This window comes from Spermophilus citellus (assembly GCF_964194105.1).
Source record: "Spermophilus citellus genome assembly, chromosome: 11".
Lineage (NCBI taxonomy): Eukaryota > Metazoa > Chordata > Mammalia > Rodentia > Sciuridae > Spermophilus > Spermophilus citellus.
In genome coordinates, this window is record NC_138192.1 from 78135817 (window position 1) to 78156982 (window position 21166).

The 21166-nt window shown below is 36.2% G+C and overlaps 1 protein-coding gene and 1 long non-coding RNA gene across 6 annotated transcripts in view; one reads left to right on the plus strand and one right to left on the minus strand.

Annotated features, from left to right (window-relative positions):
* The window catches only part of LOC308631251, a 930091-nt gene that overhangs the window by 374958 nt on the left and 533967 nt on the right, over window positions 1–21166 (plus strand). The gene's annotated exons all lie outside the window — the stretch shown is intronic.
* CHN1 (chimerin 1) overlaps window positions 1–21166 on the minus strand; it is a 187427-nt gene that overhangs the window by 104479 nt on the left and 61782 nt on the right. The window contains exons 4-5 of one of the 5 annotated variants that reach the window (XM_081260669.1): window positions 11885–11916; window positions 8266–8379 (exon numbers count right to left, since the gene is read on the minus strand). In XM_081260669.1, coding sequence (XP_081116795.1) covers window positions 8266–8379; window positions 11885–11916 — 146 coding nt within the window. Of the gene's footprint in view, window positions 1–8265; window positions 8380–8588; window positions 8634–11884; window positions 11917–21166 lie in introns of those variants that run through there. The other 4 variants (XM_081260670.1, XM_081260676.1, XM_081260673.1 and 1 more) reach the window with 4 other exon arrangements.

Sequence of the window (21166 nt, forward strand, 5' to 3'; positions counted from 1 at the left end):
CTCAGTTTAAGAGGTCACATGTTATATGATTTCATTATATGAAATGTCCAGGATGTATAAATCTATAGAGATGAAAGTAGATTAGTGGTTGCCTAGGAATAGGAGAGCTGGGGAGAAATGAGAAATAAATGCTAACAGATATAGAGTTTCTTTCTGGGTGATGAAATGTTCTAAAATTATGTTGCATAATTTTGTGAATATACTAAAAGCCATTTAATTGTACATTTTAAATGGCTGAATTAGTATGGTAATTATAACTAAAAAAAACTGTTTTAAAAAAGTATGATATGAGAACATGCAAAAGTCATGCTTGCAAATAGAGGTAGGAAAAAAGTTGTAATTTTGTAATATATAGAAACAGTGCTTGGTTGCCAAAGGTACATGTTTCATAACACTCTCTGGATAGGAGGCAAGTCTTTTTTTGGTCCACCAAAAAAATTAAAAATAAAAATAAATAAATCAGAAAACATGAAGAAAAAATATTGGTGAAGCCACTACCACTTAAAATTTTCTTCTCTATCAACTTAATACTTTAGCAAGCAGTCTTTTAGGTTTAATGATCAAAAAGAGGGCTGAGAAAAGTGGGAGGAGGGAAACAGGAGTTTCTGCTTATCTGAATTTACTATACAGAAGAAATGGTAGATTTTCTTCTTTTCTATTCTCGGCCTTTAATACTAATTTGTTAACTGAAAATGAGAAAATAATTCAAAGACTTTTATAATTTGTCTATTTTAAGTTTTCTCTCCCTATAGACAGACCACAAGGGCAGTCATTATTCAGAAGGATGCTCAGTAAGCATGGAGTCCAGACCAAGGGGAACCGGGTGAATCAAGTATTGAATGGAACATTTCTCAAAGTGTGTTCCACGGAGAGACTGTAGAAAGAGGACCTCATGATCACATGAGTTTACTCCTATTAATAATACTAAAGTGCTGAGAAATACTGCAGAACAGAAACCCAAGTAGTTACGAGTAACAGTAGGGAGACCCACTTGGCACTTGGTACTCATCTCTATGCTGGAGACAGCACTTACCAGTGTTAGCCAAGACTCCCCTCCCACACAGACCCTGGGTAGATTCTCAAACACAGGACTATGACTTCTCTTTCTCTGGTCCTATGCCTGGCTAATCTTTCTTTTCACCAATTAGTTAAGTGAATTGATACATTCCATTTATAGTCAAGGTTCACTGCTCAAAAATAAATACTGAACATTTTGGTGATCATTCTTTTAGATACTGCTATACTTACATAAAAACACCCAAAGATACATAATTTCACCTAAGAAGTATGATGCTAAACATATTGTTCTACATAATGATTTTTCAGATTAACATAGGATATGATGTTTCAGAATTTATCAAATAAGAAATGACATTTTTAAAAGAAAATATAATTTGTCCAACCATTACGCTTTTTCAGTTTTAAAGTTCTCATTTGTGTTCCACTATTTGAAAACACTCCAAATAGTTCTCATCTTGATGTTAGTCATAAATTTAACAGAAAAGTTCCAAGTACTTTGGGCTTGAAGCGTTCTCAGGAATATACCCAAATCTGTCCTGGAATATCCAGGCACAGGATTTGGGGATTATCAAGACTCTTGCACAGATGTCATTGTGTTCTCCCAATTTAGAGTAGCTAAAATGAGTCAGATTAACAGAAACGTCATGAGTTGCCAAATTTAGAGCTAACTCTCTTGTCAAAGTGAGCCATTTAAAATCTATAAGCAATCAAGAAACCTTTCTGAAGATGTCTCCATAGCCAAAGGAAAACGGCTTATTAAATTAATTACCTAGGTTTAACTGAAAAAAAAAAAAATCGAAACTCTAGTAAAACTCAGTTACCACCACCCTTTCCCCTCATCATTCTTATGCTCCAAAAATGACCTAAATTGTAAATGTAACCATCACTGCCTTCCATTAAAAGCCTTCAGTGACTCCTATTTCCTACAGAAAAAATCTAAACTTTTTGTGTGTGTGGTACTGTGGACTGAACCCAGGGGCATTCTACCATTGAGGTACATCCCCACCCTGTTGTTTTATATGCTGAGAAAGGGTCTTGCTTAAGCTGACCTTGAATTTGTAATACTCCTGCCTCAGCTTCTGGAGTCACTGGGATTTCAGGCATGCGCCACCATATCCATCTGAGCCTAAACTCTTAGGCATGAAATTACAAGGTTTTCCAGGCACACTTACTCCTCAAATTTTTTGTTCCCCCAACTCTCTAGCAGCTTGGCACACACCAAACTATCCAGACTGTTCTACACATTAGTGCCAGGCTATTTCTTTCCAAAATTCTCATTTTTCATCTTATCCTTCTACCTAAGAAACTTCTAGTCTCCCTTAAAGAGCCTGGTTAAATGTCTTCTTTCTTGACTGACTTGAATAATACTGTGCAAAATGAAGATAATCAAAAAATGGTGCTGTTTTCAATGACTCAGTTATCTGGGGAATTATTTTAATCACCCCAATTTAACAATGACAACCAAGCCCCTGATAACCATGAAAGGCATTGATACATATTAGTGACACCAGGGATAAGTATTTTAAGATATATATTTGTCAAAAGTACTATGGATTTCAATGAGCTAAAATTATTAACACCAAGTGGGTTTTCCCATATTATCATTAATTATTTTAAAGTCAGTTTGGAAAATAATATTTTAAGTCACGTTTTTAAAATATTATAGGCAAAAGAACATCATCAAAACACAATTTATAAAACTTTGGTGCCTGGTCTCCTTTAAAAGTGTCTTTGGCAGGGCACAGTGTCACGCTCAATCTGAAATTTTAAAAAATAAAATAAAAAGGCTGGGGATGAAACTCTGTGGTAAAGTGTCCCTGGATTCAATCACCAGTATCTCAAAAAGAAGACAACAACAAAAATAAACAAACAAACTTTCTTTGGAACTCATATGTGATTTTCTTACTATTTACTAAAGCTACAATTAGATACAGTACTTTTGATAAGAGGTTCACCAGAACTAAAAGATTTGAAGGGTTCATGCTCACTGCCTAACAAGGAAACTATCATGACTAGAGTCTACTAAGCTGCATTGGCCATGTTTGTCTGTCTAACTGGTATCCAATTTCCTCTGGCTTCCTCTAATCTCTTCCTTTGTTTAAAGCAGGAAAACTGAACTTTGTTTGCTCATTCAGCTTTGCACTCTTAAAGCCTTCTCTTCCAAAAGAGGCTGACCCATTTCTGAGCTCTGGGAGAAGATGCTAGTTAGATGAGCAATCACTACATGCATTTCTCTGCAGATATTCTAGCTCAGAAGTAGGAAAGGGAAGGATGTATACTTGCATAAGGGAGGGAGGGAAAGCTCCCGTGTATTCTCTTGCTAGGGTTGAACAGGGAAGCACATAACTCTGACTGCCCTGGCAGCTATCTTTGGACCCCAAGGAAAACCAGCCTTAAAATGGAGCTGATGTTGTGAGTGGCCATGAATAGAAACAAAAAGATCACAAATCCTTTGTGACATCGCTGGGGTACTGACCATCTATGCTACTACTACATTTCTGAATTTTTCACTATGTGAGCTATTTCCTTAAATAAAGTGTGTTTAAACCAGTAGAGTCTACTTATTTTGAGTATTGGGTAACACTTGTAGTTGAAAGCATATCAATTGATAGAAAATATAATTTTTTGATTTGTTTGTAGTACTGGTGATTGAATGTAGGGGTACTCTACCACCAAGGAATAGCCCCATCCCTTTTTATCTTGAGACAGGTTCTCACTAAGTTTTCAGGATGGTCTCAAACTTCAGATCCTCCTGCTGTAGCCTACCAAGCAGCTGGGATTACTGGCCTGCACCATTGTACCCAGCCGATAATATAATTCTTGAAAGTGGGATAACAGACTTTAAAAAGTTTTTTTTTTTTTTTTAAGAAAAACTGGATTACGCTCATTTTACAAAGTAGAAATTTAAGTCCAAAAAGGTTAAATATCTATAATAATAGTTGTCTGACCTATAATAAGGTCAGACAACTAGAAAAAATGGTTTGTCACACTGTAAAATCTAAACGACAATTTCACTTCCAAAGTCCCAACAGTGAGAGCAGGTAACTACAATTATTCTGTGATAATTTCTGAAAATCTCAATTTCTTATTCTTTCTGATTTTCTTCTTTTCTTTCAATTTATACATTACATTAAAAGGGTTTCTGTTTAAGTAGTACTGTAAATGTTTCTTCTTCTTTCATTTTCCCTAGTTTTTATAAAATATACTTAAGATTTTCTTTTTCTTCTCAGTAAAAATGAACAAACTTAACTCCTCAAGCAACTATGAAAAAGGGGATATCTTCTATCAAAGGGAAACAATGTTGACAGAGAGCCCAACAATATATCTAAGCAATGTATAACTTTAGTCCTATGCCATATCAAACATGTAACAGTGATTTTTCTATATATATATATTTCCAAGAAAACTCTTGGACAGAGTCCAAACAAGTGTACCCTGTATTGAATGGATGACTTACGAGGAACAACAGTAAAAAATTAATCCTACAGCTATAATTTCACCTATTTACTAGTGTGGTTATTTAAGTAGGAAAAGTCAATGTCAACTAACAAAAGTGTTGAGTTAGTAAAGACGTTCTTGCAGTCATAGTAATTAAACTAAAAGCATGCAATTTTCAGATAAAAACAGTGAAAATTATCTCTGAGTAGATCGTGAACACACATCTACCCAGAAATTGTTTATATTTTTATCAGGTACAGTGGTAGTAATGATAAAATTGATGCCAAATATTTAAAAGGTCATTTCATGTGATTACTCAAATCACCTCTTCACAAATCTTGTCCCCTCCTTATTTCACTATTTCTAAAAAGCAATGAAAATTCTGGTTCTAAACAATAACACAGTATCTGAAATAAGAACTCAATGTGTGTACAATCAGAGAAATAAAAAGTTGTACTGCAATTGTGTACAATGAATCAAAATGCATTATGCTGTCATATATACCTAATTAAAATAAATAAATTAACTTAAAAATAAATAATTTTTTTAAAAAAATAACTCAATGGATAGGTTTAAAAGCAGATCAAAAATAGCAGAGGGCTGAAGATTTAATTCAGTGGTAGAAGTGTATGTCAGTATATGTGAGGTCCTGGATTCAAACCTCACCACTAAAAATAAAGGAAAGAAAGAAAACAGAAAATAGAAATACCAGAAGACAGAACATGTGAACTGGAAGAAAAACCTAAAGAAAAATGTTCAAACTAAACTTAACAATCTTTTATTCTAGTGAGAATAAACATATAGCACCTCGTAAAATGTTCTTTAGTTCTAAAGCTATGAAAACCATAAGGAAGCATGCTTTCAATAAACTTCTTAAATTATATTACTAATAAATGACATTTGTCATGAAATCTCCTCAAGGTAATCCAAATGTTGTAATCAACAGATAGAAAATCCTAAGCCCTCTGAAACCCACAAATCACCACCAAGTACCTGGGCTATTACCTTTTCTTAGTCTGCACACTTGGAACATGAAGGTGCCTAATGACATGTTCCCCTCTACAACAAACTTTCTCTGAGAAATTTTTTCCTGAATCAGTGGATCAACGTGAGCATAGGCAGAAAAGCCAGATGAGGCCTGGCCTAAAATTCAGGCCAAAATGAGGTGTGGGTGAAGAAGATACAAAGAGGAAAGAAAGGTTCTACCCATAGTGGACCTGTCATGACGTGGTGAGAACCTTTTTTTCTGACTGCAGAAAACTGCCACAGTGACAGCACACATACATTACACACTCCTCTATATAATACCTCAATTACACAGAGATCACTAGTGAAGGAGGTACAGGGCAAATGCCAATGACAGAGGGAGGTGGGTTCTTTGAAACACTGTACCCTATTCACCCCTACAACTTCGCTAATCACTGCATTCCATTCTAGATGTGTTTTTTTCCCCCTCCTTTCTTTTCTGTTGTTGTTTTGTTTTTAGTTTGAGACAGGTCCTGCCACGTTGCTCTAGCTGGCCTTGAACTCTGGGCTCAAATGATCCTCCTGCCTCTGCCTCCAAATAATATCTTATAGTGAGTTTCAATTATAACAAAAGATAATAATTCATATAACCCAGCACTATGAATTAACACTCCCATCCATCTAATGTTCACCTGTTCTCTAATTTTTATTCTATGATTTGTGGGGTCATGTGGTTGGGAAGTGAGATGATAAACTTAAGGTCATGAGAAGAATGAGAGGATAAGAGGGTGAGCAGGAGGAAGATCATGGAAGGTCTAGGAGAAACTTCACTCCAAAATAAATCCTTGGCTTTCAAATATTCGCTAAAGTCAGCCAGTGAAAACTACATGGCAGCTGTTATAGGATGAGACCCAACATGGGCAATGGAAATTACTTGAACTTTCCATGAAGCAAAACTGAGTTCAAATTAAAGTTTTATAACTTGTATATGATCTTGGAGAAAGGTAGGGAAAATAGCAACAAATAGGAAAGGAAGAGGGCGTTGTGCAGATTTCTGTCTCCTATTTTACCCACCTCTTTCTTCCTTACTCTGGCCCTCTAGCCTTTACATCAAGACTTATTTACCCCAGATAATCAGATGATCAGACTATGTGGAGAGCAGTGATGCAGAAGTCTAGTACAAAATGTTAGGAGCAAGGAATAAAGGAACCAAGAAGACTTGCCTCAAATCAGTCTTCTAGTTCAATGATAAAATGAATAGGTATTTGAATTGTCAGAACAGATGTTTCCACCTGTATTCAACAATCTAATCCTCAAAAAAATGATTTCAAGGGGAATTTATACTTCATAACTTCCTATAAAAAGCAAAATTTCATAAACTACCGTGACAAGCTCTATTCTGCAAGAACACAACATATTCAAAATTTGGTATAAAATAATGATAAATTATATCATTCTAATTATCAGAGAAATTAACATTAAATCTTGTGGACAGAAATGACATCCCTGCTCACTCATAGGCATAAGTGGTTGGAGGAGGAGTAACATACGTTGGCCTTAAGCAGTAACATTATTTGTTCATTTTTTCCCCATATTTTTTAATTAGTGCATTACAGTAGTACATAATGGTGGCATTCGTTGTTACATATTTGTATACACACATAATATAACAATATAATTTGGCAATATCATTCCCCAGTATTTCCCTGTCCTCTCCCTTCCTCCCTCCTTCTGATATCCTTCTTCTACTCTAATGAGTTCCCCTCAATTTCCATGACCTCTCCCTTTCTTTTCCTTTTCCTCTTTAGTCTTCCACATATAAGAGAAAACATATGACCCTTAATTTTTTTGAATTTGGTTTATTTTACTTAACATGATGTTCTCAAGTTTCATCCATTTTCCTGAAAATGACATAATTTCATTCTTCTTTATGACTAAATAAAACTTTATTGTGTATATACGCCACATATTCTTTTACCTATTTGTCCATTGATGAACACTTAGGCTGGTTCAATTGTTTGGCTTGTCTGTGAATTGTGCTGCTGTAAACATGGGTATGCATGTGTCACTACAGTATTCTGACTTTAATTCTTTATAAAAAATACCAATTAGTGGTATAACTGAGTCATATGGTGGTTCCATACTTAGTCTTTTGAGGAACCTCCATAATGATTTCCATAGTGGTTGTACTAATTTACAATCCCACCAACAGTGTAAAAGTTTTCCTTTTCTCCACATCCTCTCCAGCATTTAGTATTGTTTGCATTCTTGATGACTGTCACTCTGATTGGAGTGAGATGAAATTTCAGTGTAGTTTTGATTTGCATTTCCCTAATTGCTAAAGAACAAATATCGTATTTCTAGGCATAATTCTTTGTGTTTCTGGGCACAATTATAAACTAAAACCAGCCAAAACACTAGGCAAATTTCAGGTGATAGGGAAGGGCCAAGAGCTCCCAATAAAAGCTATTTCAACTAAGATCCAACTAAGAGAAATGACACTGGCTTTAGCTTTATGAATTACAAAGAACTTTCTTTTAGTCTCTTTCCTTATTCAAGAAATAGATGGAAACTGACACAGCAAGACAAGAGAGAAAGGATAAGATAGAATGGAAGAAAGCAGCTACAACAAAAATGCATCTAAAGTTTTTAAATTCTTAATTACTGAGTACCACCATTCATAAAGAATTTTTTAAAGGGTCTCAAAGCTATTAAAATGGTAATTAGGTCCAAAGAAAACAAGAACCAATTCAATTACATGCTGGATGCTTTTAAATTTTAAAGCCCTCTATTAAGAGGATTTAAATGAAGCACAGTTATAATTGCAGGTCTGTGACCAACCTTAAAGCCAACGTGTAGGTTCCTGGTTGCCGCTGACTCTCCCGAATAAGGTAGCTCCCCTCAGCCACACTCAAGAGCTGGTCAGCTGCTTCTCTGGAGATCATGCCGTGAAACCTGAGCAACAAAGTCAATTCAGAAACTGCACACTTTCCACATTTTACCTATAAAACACTCCCCCTTCCATTTCTCTAGACAAACTACTGTCACATAATTGAAGAAAAGTGCTTGAGTTTAACCGTGCTCATGTTTCCCTGGGCCTGGCCTCTGGCCAGCTTCTCTTATGCGATAAGAACTGCATCAAAGTAGCTATGGAATTTACCAACCACAAAATCAAAATTTACATCCATCTAAGAATGATCAACCACCTCTCTCAGAGGACAGTCCTTACTTATGTAGCCATTTGACCATATGGACTTCCTAAAAAAATAGACGGAAATGTATTCCATTTCCTTTCTTTTCACTGATGCAGTTGCTCTAAAATTTTGGCTTAGAGTCTATGCTGGCAATTTTCCAGGACCCTGGGTTGTCCTTAATTGGCATGATTGCCCAATAATGTGCATAATTGGCATTATTGAATATTCAAACCACAAGCAAACAACTACAGTACTTGCTTTCACTTCCTGTCAAAATCTTATTTCTGATTAACAAAGAAAAAAAAGAATAATAAACATAAATAACACAACCTTTATATATATATAGCAAATTCATCTATAATAATCTGACATAAAAAGATTAAACAAGAAAAATGTCAGTGATGACAATGTATTAAAAGTATAAAATCACCTTACACTTGTATGATGATTCACAATTTAAAAAGAAGTTTTACATATGTCTTTTTAGCAACTCAAAAATAATGAAGGAATTCAGGAAATGTCACTCCAAAATATGTTTTTTTTAGCATATTATTTTGAGCTGAAGGCATTTAAAAAAATAGCAAATGCAGGAAAAGTCTTTCTCTGAACTCCTCTTGTCTACCTAAAGTCAGATTCTCCAAAAGTAACTCAATTGCCATCAATTCCCTCCCCAGGAATTTCATCAATCAGGTAAGACTGATTCTTATCATAGGAAAGGAAATTAAAAGTTGACATCACACCAAAAAAATCTTTGTCTCTAACCAGCATCTCTCTCAATTATTCTTCTCAGGGACTATATTTGTTTCCTAAAAATCATTTACTCTTTCCTGAGAGTAAATGGCCTACATCTTCCCTCCCCTTCTCATATTAGCTCTCTGTCTCACTGGGTATTCATTTTATTTTTCCTGTGATGCCCCTGTGCACACTATATCAAAAGTTAACAAATCTGTATACTTTTCTCCTGTTAATCTTCCTATTGTTAAGTCTATTTCATAGTCCCAGCTATAAGACCTTAGAGGGTAGAGGGAGAGACTCATTGCTCAAAAAAAACCTTTGTAGCTTCCATTGGTATAAAATCATGAGACAATAACTACTTGAATTTGGAATAATAAATTATAAAGGCCCTGAAATGACACCTTAATACTTTAGGAACTTTACTAGGGATAAGTGGCAATCTTGGTTTTTCCTCATGGGCATGGCTCTATTTCTCTTAACAGTCTTAAAATAGTTCATGATAGATATGTTCAAATCAAGACAATCAGAACAGCTAGGTTTACAATGGGCTTGTGAGATTTTCATCTCCATAAATTTTTCAATTTTTCAGAACTAGGTTCATATGCTAACACTTTGAATTTGCTGGAAGCAAAAGATGGTAATCTATCCCTTGCAGTAACACATACCATTCGATTAGCCTGCTGGTATACACTTTTGAGTTTAAATGACATCAATTAATAAAATTAGTAACATGTAACATCTATTTGGTTTTTTTTTTTAACCTTCAATACGTTAAAAAAATCAAACTCAAGGAAACAAATTTTGGAATAAAAATTGACAACAAAATGTAAAGAACTTTAAAATTATTCTTATCAGTTGACTCAATATTTCTATCAAAAAACTTTATGCACCAAGATGTTTCTTATGGTATTACTTTTAATAGTAGAGATTGAGCATCCCTAACCCAGATAAGCAAAATCTGAAATCCTCTGAAATTGGGTACACTTTTGATCCAAAGCATTTCTGATGAGGGATGCTCAGTCTGTACAGTTTAAAAACAGTCTAACTGCCCTAAGCAGAATATGACTATACACATTATGATATCACTGTAAAGAATACCAGTAGTTCTCAACTTTGGAATCATCTTCCTCCCAATTCACAGGTATGTGTCTGTGATCCATTCACAAGAGTCTAGAAAATGTATTTAGAATTTTAAATAATTTAAAAATATCTGATAAATATATGACTATCTGATATAATCAAGTAATGAAAAAAATTATTTTATTGGGAGAATAATGAAAATATGATTTTATTTTTTTTCTCCAAAGTTCTAAATTTCTGTTTCTCAACACTTGGAAAAATTAAAGATTTCAGAAATTATCAGAGTAGCATTCTGAGCCATTTTTGGTAGTCTGCTGTCCAATTGTAGAATCACAAACAAAGCCAATTTTAAAAACTGTTGCAATGCTCATCATCAATATTAAATGGAAAAAAATTAGACTACAATTTATATGTATAATATCTCAATTTTGCAAAACACCACTAGCAAAACAGACCTTTAGAAGGTAATACTTCAAATGGGCATGGCAGTACGCACCTATAATTCCAGTGACTTGGGAGGCTGAGGGAAGAGAGTTGCAAGTTTGAGGCCTGCATCAGCAACTTTGGGGGACCCTATCTCAAAATAAAAAATAAAAAGGGATGGGGATGTGGCTCAGTGGTAAAGTGCTCTTGGATTCAATCTGGAGGAGGTGGGGGGAGAAGGAGGGGGAGGAAGGAAGAGGAGGAAGGGTAAGAAAGAGGGGGAAGAAGGGAGAGGAGGACAGGGGAGGAGAAAGAGCAGAGGGAGGAGGAGGGGGGGAGGAGAAAATAGGTAATACTTCCTCTGTTTTTTTTTTTTTTTTGTACTGAGGATTGACTTTAGGGGCAGTCTACCACTGAGCTATATTCACAGCCATTTTTGAGACAGGGGTTCACTAAGCTGTAGAGGAGGCTGTCCTCAAATTTGTGATCCTCCTGCCTTAGCTTCCCAAGTAGCTGAGATTATAGGCATGTGCTACCACATCCTACCCAATACTTTAAATTCTTAACAACCATGGTTTCTGAGTAGCTATGATTTTCTTTTCTTTTTCTTTTCCCCCGATAATAAAGAGAATATACACTGCTTATAGAAAATTTGGGGGAAGAAAGGTAGAAGTATAGAATAAATCACTACATCCCTCCATATGTATGTGTGTATATTATCTAATACATGCAAAATACACATATAAATATATACATTCCTCATATATATCTAGAATTATTTAATCACATTGCTTACATCTTTAACATTACTGCATGTACATTTTTCCATGCTATTTTCTTCTTTATAATTGCCTTTTTAAAAATATTTTCACCATTTAGAATAATTATACTTGTAATTAAAAAAAATCTAATTCCACCAAGATTGAATACTTCCTTTATTTATTTATTTATTTTTTTACTAAACGCAACATTTTTTTGTCTCTTACATATGCCAACCAAGAAAATGTATTCTGGTAATTCATACTTACTCTCTTCCATAATACTTTGGTCTGTTTTCTACCTATTGAGGAAGAAAAAAGAAAGTATATTTATGAAAATGCAAATGTGTAGTATATTAATTAAACATTCTGTATATGAGGTAAACTAAAGCATATATTACAGGAAAACATTTATATAAGATTCAAGGTCAGAATATGGAGTCCTAGTTCATAGGTGGGTTAATAGGTTGCTTCACTTCTCTAAACCTGTTTCTTCTCTATTAAATGCTGTGTATGTGAAGAGTTGAACTGAACTATCCTTCATTTCTAAAAGTGTAATGAATTGGAAAAGATATTTACATCACTTTATTCACAGAATAAAGTAAAACATCCAGAAACTTAATGCCACAATCATGTCGTAACAGATTGTGGCTTTCTCTCCATCCTCTCCTTTTCCTCTCCTTCCTGTTACTCCATATTCTCCATGCTGTTAACATCTCAATATGATCCTGCCCTTCTGTTTTCCCAACAGCTCTTCCCTCACCACTTTCTCTTCCCCTAGCTTTCATGGCATGTGTGCTGGCTAGAGCTGAGGAAAGCCTCAGAATAGATCCTGAGGAATTCTTCCTGGGTAGACAGGAAGATAGAAGGCATTTGCCCCATGCATTAAACAAATATTTGCTGAACAGTGAATATGTGATAAGCATTGCTGTACCTGCAGGGGACACATGATTGAATAAAACTAAAAATGTCATAATTGTTTTGGAAGTAATGCTATAAAGACAAGCAACAATAAAGCAGCTTTAAAAAGAAAACAATAAGGAAACAGAAAGTATAGTAATGGTAAGTGCTATCATGAAAAAGGATTTCCTCTGAGAGGTACCTGGTAACACTATGGACTACATTTATTGAGCTCCTGCTATTTGCCATATTTTAGTTATATTTAGAGAACATTTAATCCCCATATCAGACAGTGATGACTCTGTTCATCTTCATAAGATAGTATTAGTCTCACTTTAACTGTTTTTCATGAAAAAGTTCATCTTTTATTTTTAATTGACAAAAATGCATATATTATAAAACCTATATAGTATACACTTGTATAATATATGTATATATGTACAGGCATTATATAGCATGTTTTGTTATATGTATACACTATGAAATGGCGAACACAAACTAATTAAGATATGCATTATCTCACGTATATTTTTTTGTGTGTGTGACTGGAACACGTAAAATCTACTCTTAGCAAATATCAAGTATACAATATGTTGTTATGTATTGTTATCTATAGTTATCATGTTGTACAATAGAGCTCTTGAATCTCTTTTTCCTAAATGAAATTTTATATCTTTTACCAATATTTCCCCAATCACCATTCCACCCCCAGCCACTGGTAACTACAACTCAGATCTCTGCTTCTGAGTTCAATGTTTTTAGATTCCACATAGAAGTTGTCTCCTAAGAAGGATCTGAGAAGCTCCCAGAGAGAAGGGAACTCCACTTAGGACCAGCAGGGTTCTTGACATGTGTGACAGAAAAGAATCTCAACACATGCCAGTCAGAGGTACAGACAGAGGTTGATTTAGGAAAGGAGATACATATTAAAGGGAGAGTGGGGGCAACCTCAAGAGAGAGAGGCCTTTGGGGATAAAGCAAGGAGTGTGCATTCAAGGGAGAATGCGTACCAAAGATGCTCTTTGGGAGTTCCCAGCTCTTCTTTTACAAGAAACTTGATGAGGGGTGGGTATTGAGAAGTATATAGGAATGGACATAGTCAGTGATCTCAGGATGGTTTATGGTTATCTGATCAGTCTCTGGATTCTTAAGCTGATGTGATCTTCATTTGTGATCAACAAATAGCACTGGACAGTCCCCTAAATTATAGTTTCCTCAAGATATCATTTTTTTTCTTTTGCTTAATCTATTTGTTGGTGGGTTAAATAATGTACACTGGTAGATTTACAGATTTCCCAGGAATTTGGGGAATACAAGGCCTACGGTTGAGACTGACTTAGGGAGTGATGTATCTGGAGAAGTGTGTGGAACTTCTGAATTAAAATCTTTTTTTCTTTGCCCTTCATTTATATCATACTTTCTACCTATCATATCTTCTATCCTTACCTACAGTGACATTATATAATATTTGTCTTTTTATACCTGGCTTATTTCCTTTAATATAACATCCTCCGGTTTATCCATATTGTCAAAGATGATGGGATTTCCTTCTGTTTTAAAGGCTGTACTCAATTTGAAATATACACTATTCCATTGTATATTAGAATGAACTATATGAAATTTCATTGTATATTTTCCTTATTGATTCGTTCATTGACAGACTCTTGGGTTGATTCTACATCTTGGCCAGGTAAATAATGCTACATAGGAGTGCACATCTCTCTTCCATATTTTGGTTTTATTTCCTTTGGACAAATTCACAGTAGTGGTATTCCTGGATCATATGGTAGTGGAAAAAAAATGAGTATCAGAGAGGTTAGATAACTTGTTCAAGGTTACCTGTTCAAGTGGTAGAGCTCAAGATAAAACTAGAACTTTTAGGACAAAAAAGGCCCAATTCCTTTTGTATGTGAAACTGACTCATCTGAATGAGGCTGAAAATGGACAACTTCAAAGCCTATTTTTTCAGTGATCATCTTGCTAGGTTCTACATGGAACATGGCTGCCCAGTCTAGGTTATCTACCTACTGGTCAGCCAGACCTACTACTGTTTTTAGCAACTTTGAGGTATTTACTCATAGTATAGAAAGAAATTTGTGAATGAAAAGCTGTCTATCATCTACAGCACACTCTATTGGCATATCTGACTCTGGCCTAATACACTGTCTTTGAGTTTTTTTGAAACTCTTAATTACAGGTAACTAAAACATGGATCTGTTTTTTCCTGCATGGTAACATTTTAATTAGAAAAACCAATTTCTTTGTGCAATTGATCTCAGTATCCCTTGAGTCTATATAAATTGTGCTTTGACTTCTTCTTGGTTCTCTCTCATGAGAGTGAAATAAACATTTCACATGTTCATTTTCACTTCTGTAGGAAAGTCAATATTTTACCTTTTACTAAAAATTATTCTTAGTCCATACTTTTCAGGAATCTTCTGTTTTCTGCTGAGATTATAGTCAGGTTATTTATTATCCTACTATCCCACCTGATTTGATCTTGTTCCATAATTTTTTCCCTCATAAAACTCACTGGACTAAAAATATGCCAGTTGGCCCCTACAGTAACCTATAATGGCTATTCTATTTTTAGGTCCAGGACTAAAAAGTGGGGTCATGGATCTGCTTGAAAACAAAACTTTGCTTCTGAGATGAAAATCCAATATTCAGGTCTTAACGTGAAGAATTAATTTATATGATTAAAAATGCTGCTCAGAAAGACTGTGGAACCAACCTAGATGCCCTTCAATAGATGAATGGATAAAAAAAATGTGGCATCTATACACAATGGAGTATTACTCTGCATTAAAAAATGACAAAATCATAGAATTTGGAGGGAAATGGATGGCATTAGAGCAGATTATGCTAAGTGAAGCCAGCCAATCCCTAAAAAACAAATGCCAAATGTCTTCTTTGATATAAGGAGAGTAACTAAGAACAGAGTAGGGACGAAGAGCATGAGAAGAAGATTAACATTAAAGAGGGATGAGAGGTGGGAGGGAAAGCGAGAGGGAAGGGAAATTGCATGGAAATGGAAGGAGACCCTCATGGTTATACAAAATTACATACAAGAGGAAGTGAGGGGAAAGGGAAAAATAATACAAGGGGGAGAAATGAATTACAGTAGAGGGGGTAGAGAGAGAAGAGGGGAGGGGGGATAGTAGAGGATAGGAAAGGCAGCAGAATACAACAGACACTAGTATGGCAATATGTAAATCAATGGAAGTGTAACTGATGTGATTCTGCAATCTGTATACGGGGTAAAAATGGGAGTTCATAACCCACTTGAATCAAAATGTGAAATATGATATGTCAAGAACTACGTAATGTTTTGAACAACCCACAATAAAAAAAAATGCTGCTCAGAAAAACACTTTAATATTATATATTCAAACTGAAAATGCACAAATACTGTTTTTACTCTAGAAGAACACTTGCACATGTACCCATGAAAATATGTATAAGAATGTTCATATAAGCACTATTCCTAGTTATTTTTAAAACGGAAATAAAGGGCTGGGGCTGTAGCTCAGTGGCAGAGCACTTGCCTAGCACGCTTGAGGCACTGGGTTTGATCCTCAGTACCACATAAAAATAAACAAATAGAATAAAGGCATTCTGTTCATCTACAACTACAAAATTTTTTTAAAAAAATAAAATGGAAATAAATATGCACCAATAGAGAAATAAGCTTCTTTTGTAGTATAAATAATATGTAGTTTGATGGAATGATGTAGATCTATACAGGGACTAACATGGATGAATTACAAACTACTGAATACAAAAATAAGTTACAGGGCTGGGGCTATAGCTGAGTAGTAGAGCACTTGCCTCGCATGCGTGAGGCACTGGGATCAAAATTCAGTAACACATAAAAAAAAAAGAATAAATAAAGATATTGTGTCCATATACAACTGAAAAAATATTTTTTAAAGTTACATAATAATGAGGATAACATGTCATCATTTAGGAAAAAGCAGATATGTACAATAATATATATTTATAGCATCAAGAGCAATCTGGAAGCATATATATCAAATTTAAAGAGTTACCTCCTGTAAAGTAGGGGACAAAGGACCTTGGGGGGACAACTGGAAAGGTGTAAAAGAAACTTTAATATTATCTGTAATAGTGTGATTCATACATTAAATATATATATTGCCTTTTGAAATAGAAATCAAGAATAACTTTTGTGTAACCTAATATTAAAGTCTCAGACACATTAGAATGGGGTCCCCAACATTTAAGAGGAGATTATGGTCTTTCTATCAAACCATGAGACCTTTGCAGCTGGTTGAAGGAAAAGTTCTATTGCATTTCCTAATCCAAAACAAATATGGATTATTTATTCAGCAGACCTATGTCATGAATGTAAAAGGAGTTTTTTTTTGGATACTTGATGAAAATTCTACCAATACCCCTGATTTGCCACATTCAAATGATATGGCAGTCTATTACATTTCCCAATTCAAGACAAATATGGATTATTTATTAAACAGTCCTATAATAAATCTCTATTATGCTTCCATTAATTGTCTAATTAATCAACTTCATAACACAATTGCTTTGGGCATTATATTCTAAATAATTTTTTTATTAACCCAAAATAATTATAAATTTTTAAAAATTATGTAAACATTGAGGATTAAAATAGTACTGTTATTAAAAACAGTGTGTTCAAAAATAAAATTCCCATAGCAATGACCTTTCCTGTTTTTTTTTTTTTAATATTGGAAATGCAAAACAAGAAATTTACACTAATTCATCTCATCTAGATAGTGAAGATCAGAATATGTCATCCCAAAATATGCCACTTTGGCATAGGGATTTTGAGTTAAAGGTGATTAAGAAACATCAAACATAAAAGAAGCTCTCTGTCCTCCCTCCTCTCCCTAAAAGCAGGGTATACATTTCACTTTTTGTGAAGGAAATTTACACCTGTAAAGCAAATTTCCATATGTCAATATGTGCTCCTCTCAGGTACCCTAAGAGACTAACTTTAGAGACAACCATGTCACCTGAGAAGATCTGAGTCTGCATAAAAAAATTTTACCAAGTAAATAATATATTTAGTTTACATTTTCTTCCTATAATATATTCCCCTCCCCAGACCTAACACCCTTTTCCTTGTCTAGTCTCTTTTCCTTTTGTTAAAATAGAATTTTAACAAAAAGGTTATTATCTCTTTTTTAGGTTTTTTACTTCTTTTCTATGAATCCTCCATTCCATGTACATATGAAATAAACCTTTTCTTCTGTTAATCTGCCATTTGTCAGTTTAATTAGCAGTTCCCAGCTCCAAAATCTAAGAAGGTAAAAAAGTTTTTCTCACCCTACAAGAGCATCTAGATGTTTTAGTGGTGTCTAAGATATTGTAATGAGGGTTCCTTTGATTTGAAAAAGGCCCCGTCAGTCGTCAGTCATTGCTTTAACTCACTCATTTTGTTTCTCTGATCTGTTCTCTTGGAGTTATTTCTCCTTTTCCAGATTATCCCAAATTCTAGGAACAGTGAACACTACAGACAAACACTCCATGGTAGAAACTGAAAGTGCCCCCAAGTGGTACTGACCTCCCTGTGGCCAGCAGGTCTCTTCATGACTGGATCTGAAATAATGATCAACCAGACCCTCATTTACCCAAGATTGTTTAACTACACAAACTTCTTGGCCTGTGCCTTTGTTCTTCTGCTATATAATCCTGGAGTTATTGTTAGTACCCCTAAGACAGGGGCTGGTTCATTTTCCCAGGATTGGCCACACTGAAAAAAATTTCTTTCCTGTTTCACCACCACATATCTTTTTGCTATCTGGATTCTTTCTGGGGAAACTGACCAGACCTGGTCTGTTGGGATCTCTGGAGACAAAACTTCTGGGCTAGGATTCCATAACAATACTAGTTAAATAATGGTTTGGAATGATCTTTTCAAACTCAGAAAATTACTCAGATAATCAAATTAAAGGGCTAGTCAGAATGTAAAAATGATGAATGATTTACTTGAAAATGTATTATTTGTAAAGTATTTTTACAAATAATTATTTGTAAATTATATTACTTGTAAATTATTTTACTTGTAAATGTATCAAATTAGGAATTGAAATATTGCATGCAATATTAAAAACATTTTATATTTATACAAATATTTATATGCTTATTTCCAAGTTTTATAATTTCATAATAACAGTCAAGGAACTAAAACTCCAGAATAACACTAGCTGAAGTCAATGTGGCCTCATGGGTGGGTTGACTTGAAAAAAGTTAAATATAATGCCTGGTTTTTTATATGGGCCACAGCAAGTAAGTAAACCCAGATTTGGAAGGCTGCGGTAATAGCATATTTGGGGAGGAAGGTAAAGATCAGTTCTGTTTTGAACATGCTATTTACATTTGAGTTGTTTATTACATGTCTTTAAAGGATTGTAGAGTGGACAATTGTATATATAGTCTGGCATTTAGGAGAAAAGACTGGACTAGAAATATAAATTGTATTAATACCCCAAACTGGCAGAATCATCAGGTAGTAAATATAGGTAGAGAAGAAACAAAGCATCACAAGCCCTGCAGTACCCAAGAATCAAGCGATCAGGGAGAGAAGATCCAGAAAATGAGACTGTACCATATCCTAAAACTAAAGAGAGAAGAGTACATTGTGGAGAAGAGCTTTTTCACCTGTGTCAAATGCTGCTCACATGATAAACAAGAGAATGTTAGATTTGCATGTGGCAGGCAGAGGTGACCATGCCAAAGCAGTTCTGCTAGAGTTGTGGTGGTTTAAAGTCTGATGGGAGTAGGGGAAGAAAAAAATGAGAAAAGCAGGATTAGACACAAGAAGTACTGAAAGACTCCAGCCCCATAACCTGAGGCCTTGTTGCGAAAGTAAAAGTATGCAATAAATAGGCACAAGTACCGGATGAGCTTACCATATAACCAGTTGAGAAAGAGCACTGCACCCATATCTCAGGACATGCTTGAGAATGGAATGTAACCCTGTAGGTTTTCCAAGAACGTATAGTGAAAAGCCAGTTTACCCTAATGCTGGATTCAAAAGAACCAATGAGATACCTGTTAGTGTGCTAGGCGGGAAACAGCTCCCCTCTCCCTATAAAAGAACTGTACCCCAAAGCCCGGTGTGCCAGTACACCAAAGCTTCGGCTGAGGTTTGGCTGTGCACCCGCAGGCGCCTGTGTATTAATAAACTTGCCTCTTGCTTTTGCAGCCAGTGTGACACATAGTTCTCCTTTGGACGGGGGATTTGAGGGTCTGAGGGTCTTTCATTTTGGAGGTTCCACCGAGATCCCTTCCCCCCCCCCCATCCAGATCCCTGTCCGGAGGGACTCTCGGCATCACTGGGAGGTAAGCTGGCCAGCTCGAGCTATTGTGTTGTGTCTGTGTCGTGTCGTGTCTGTGTCTGGTGTGGCGCAGCGACTGTACGATTAGGCGTGATCGCTCCGCATTCTGAGGCAGCTTGAGAAGGAGTTGACGAACTCGGACTTCTCCCCTGCCCCCCTGGGAGACGTCCCAGGGGTCAGAAGGGTCCATTTTCTCTTTTTTTTTTTGGGACCCCCAGTGTTTCCAAAGGATACACTGTTTCTGTAATTCTGTAATTCTGTAAGTGAGTAAAGGGGAAGTGCCGGCTCCCCTTAAGCTGTCGGATACTTTCGGTTTGTGCCGGAAACGCGCAGCGCTCATTCGGTACCACTTTCTTTTGTGTCTGTCCTCTTGACTCTCTATTTCCTCCTACCGATGAAAACTAATATGGGACAATCAATAACAACTCCCTTGAGCCTCACCCTTGACCATCGGCGGTATGGCGGATCTGTCCTGTCCCTGTTCCTCCCGGCCCCTCCACCTACCTGTCCTCTCTGCCCTCTGGCCGTCTCCCCTCCCGGGAGGGGAAAGGGGTGCTCCAGCGGGCGCGGTGGACGGGCTGACAGAATCGGGGGTCTTCCTGGAGACGGGCTGCTTAAAAATGCAGCCCAAGGCGGGTGATAAATTCCATCTAAGGCTAAACACTGAGACTAGGAAAGCAATGTTTTCTTTCCCTCCCGTAATCGGCTTGAATGCAAATAGAAATGCCTGCTGGGGATCTAAGAACTTTGAGATCTCGCTTTAACTTTTCTCAAAACCCTGTCCTCATTATTAAATTGGCATTAATTGGCTTTGGGGATGGGAGCCAAACTTTCAGTCATAAATTCTGTCCCAGACTGAGATTCTACACCGAGGTAAGTGCACGCACCCCATGTCTGTTTGAGGTGCATCTTTCTCTCTTTCTTTCTGAAGGTAAGGTGGGCACCCGACGGCTACTTAAACGCAACTAGTGCAGCCGCCACTCTTCAAGACTCGGGTGAGAGGTTTCCTGGCCTAGGCAGCTCTCAATCACCTGTTCAATACAGAGCAGGCATGTTGGGTTCTGCCAAAGCCGCTTCCAACTTTTCTGTCTGGGCCCAGAGAGCAATTGGCGTGAGTACACAGTGTCCTGAATCCCGGTCTGCCTCGGATGCGTGGAGGTGGAGGAAAAAGTTTGGAACAACTGCGGAATTCCGGTCTGGGCTACCCTCAGACGTATTCCTAAGGTCCTTTCTCTTGAGCCCCCTCCCGACAGCCCCCAGGGGTATCTGAGGTGATCGGTAGATGAATGGCACTGAGGGAAAGCCC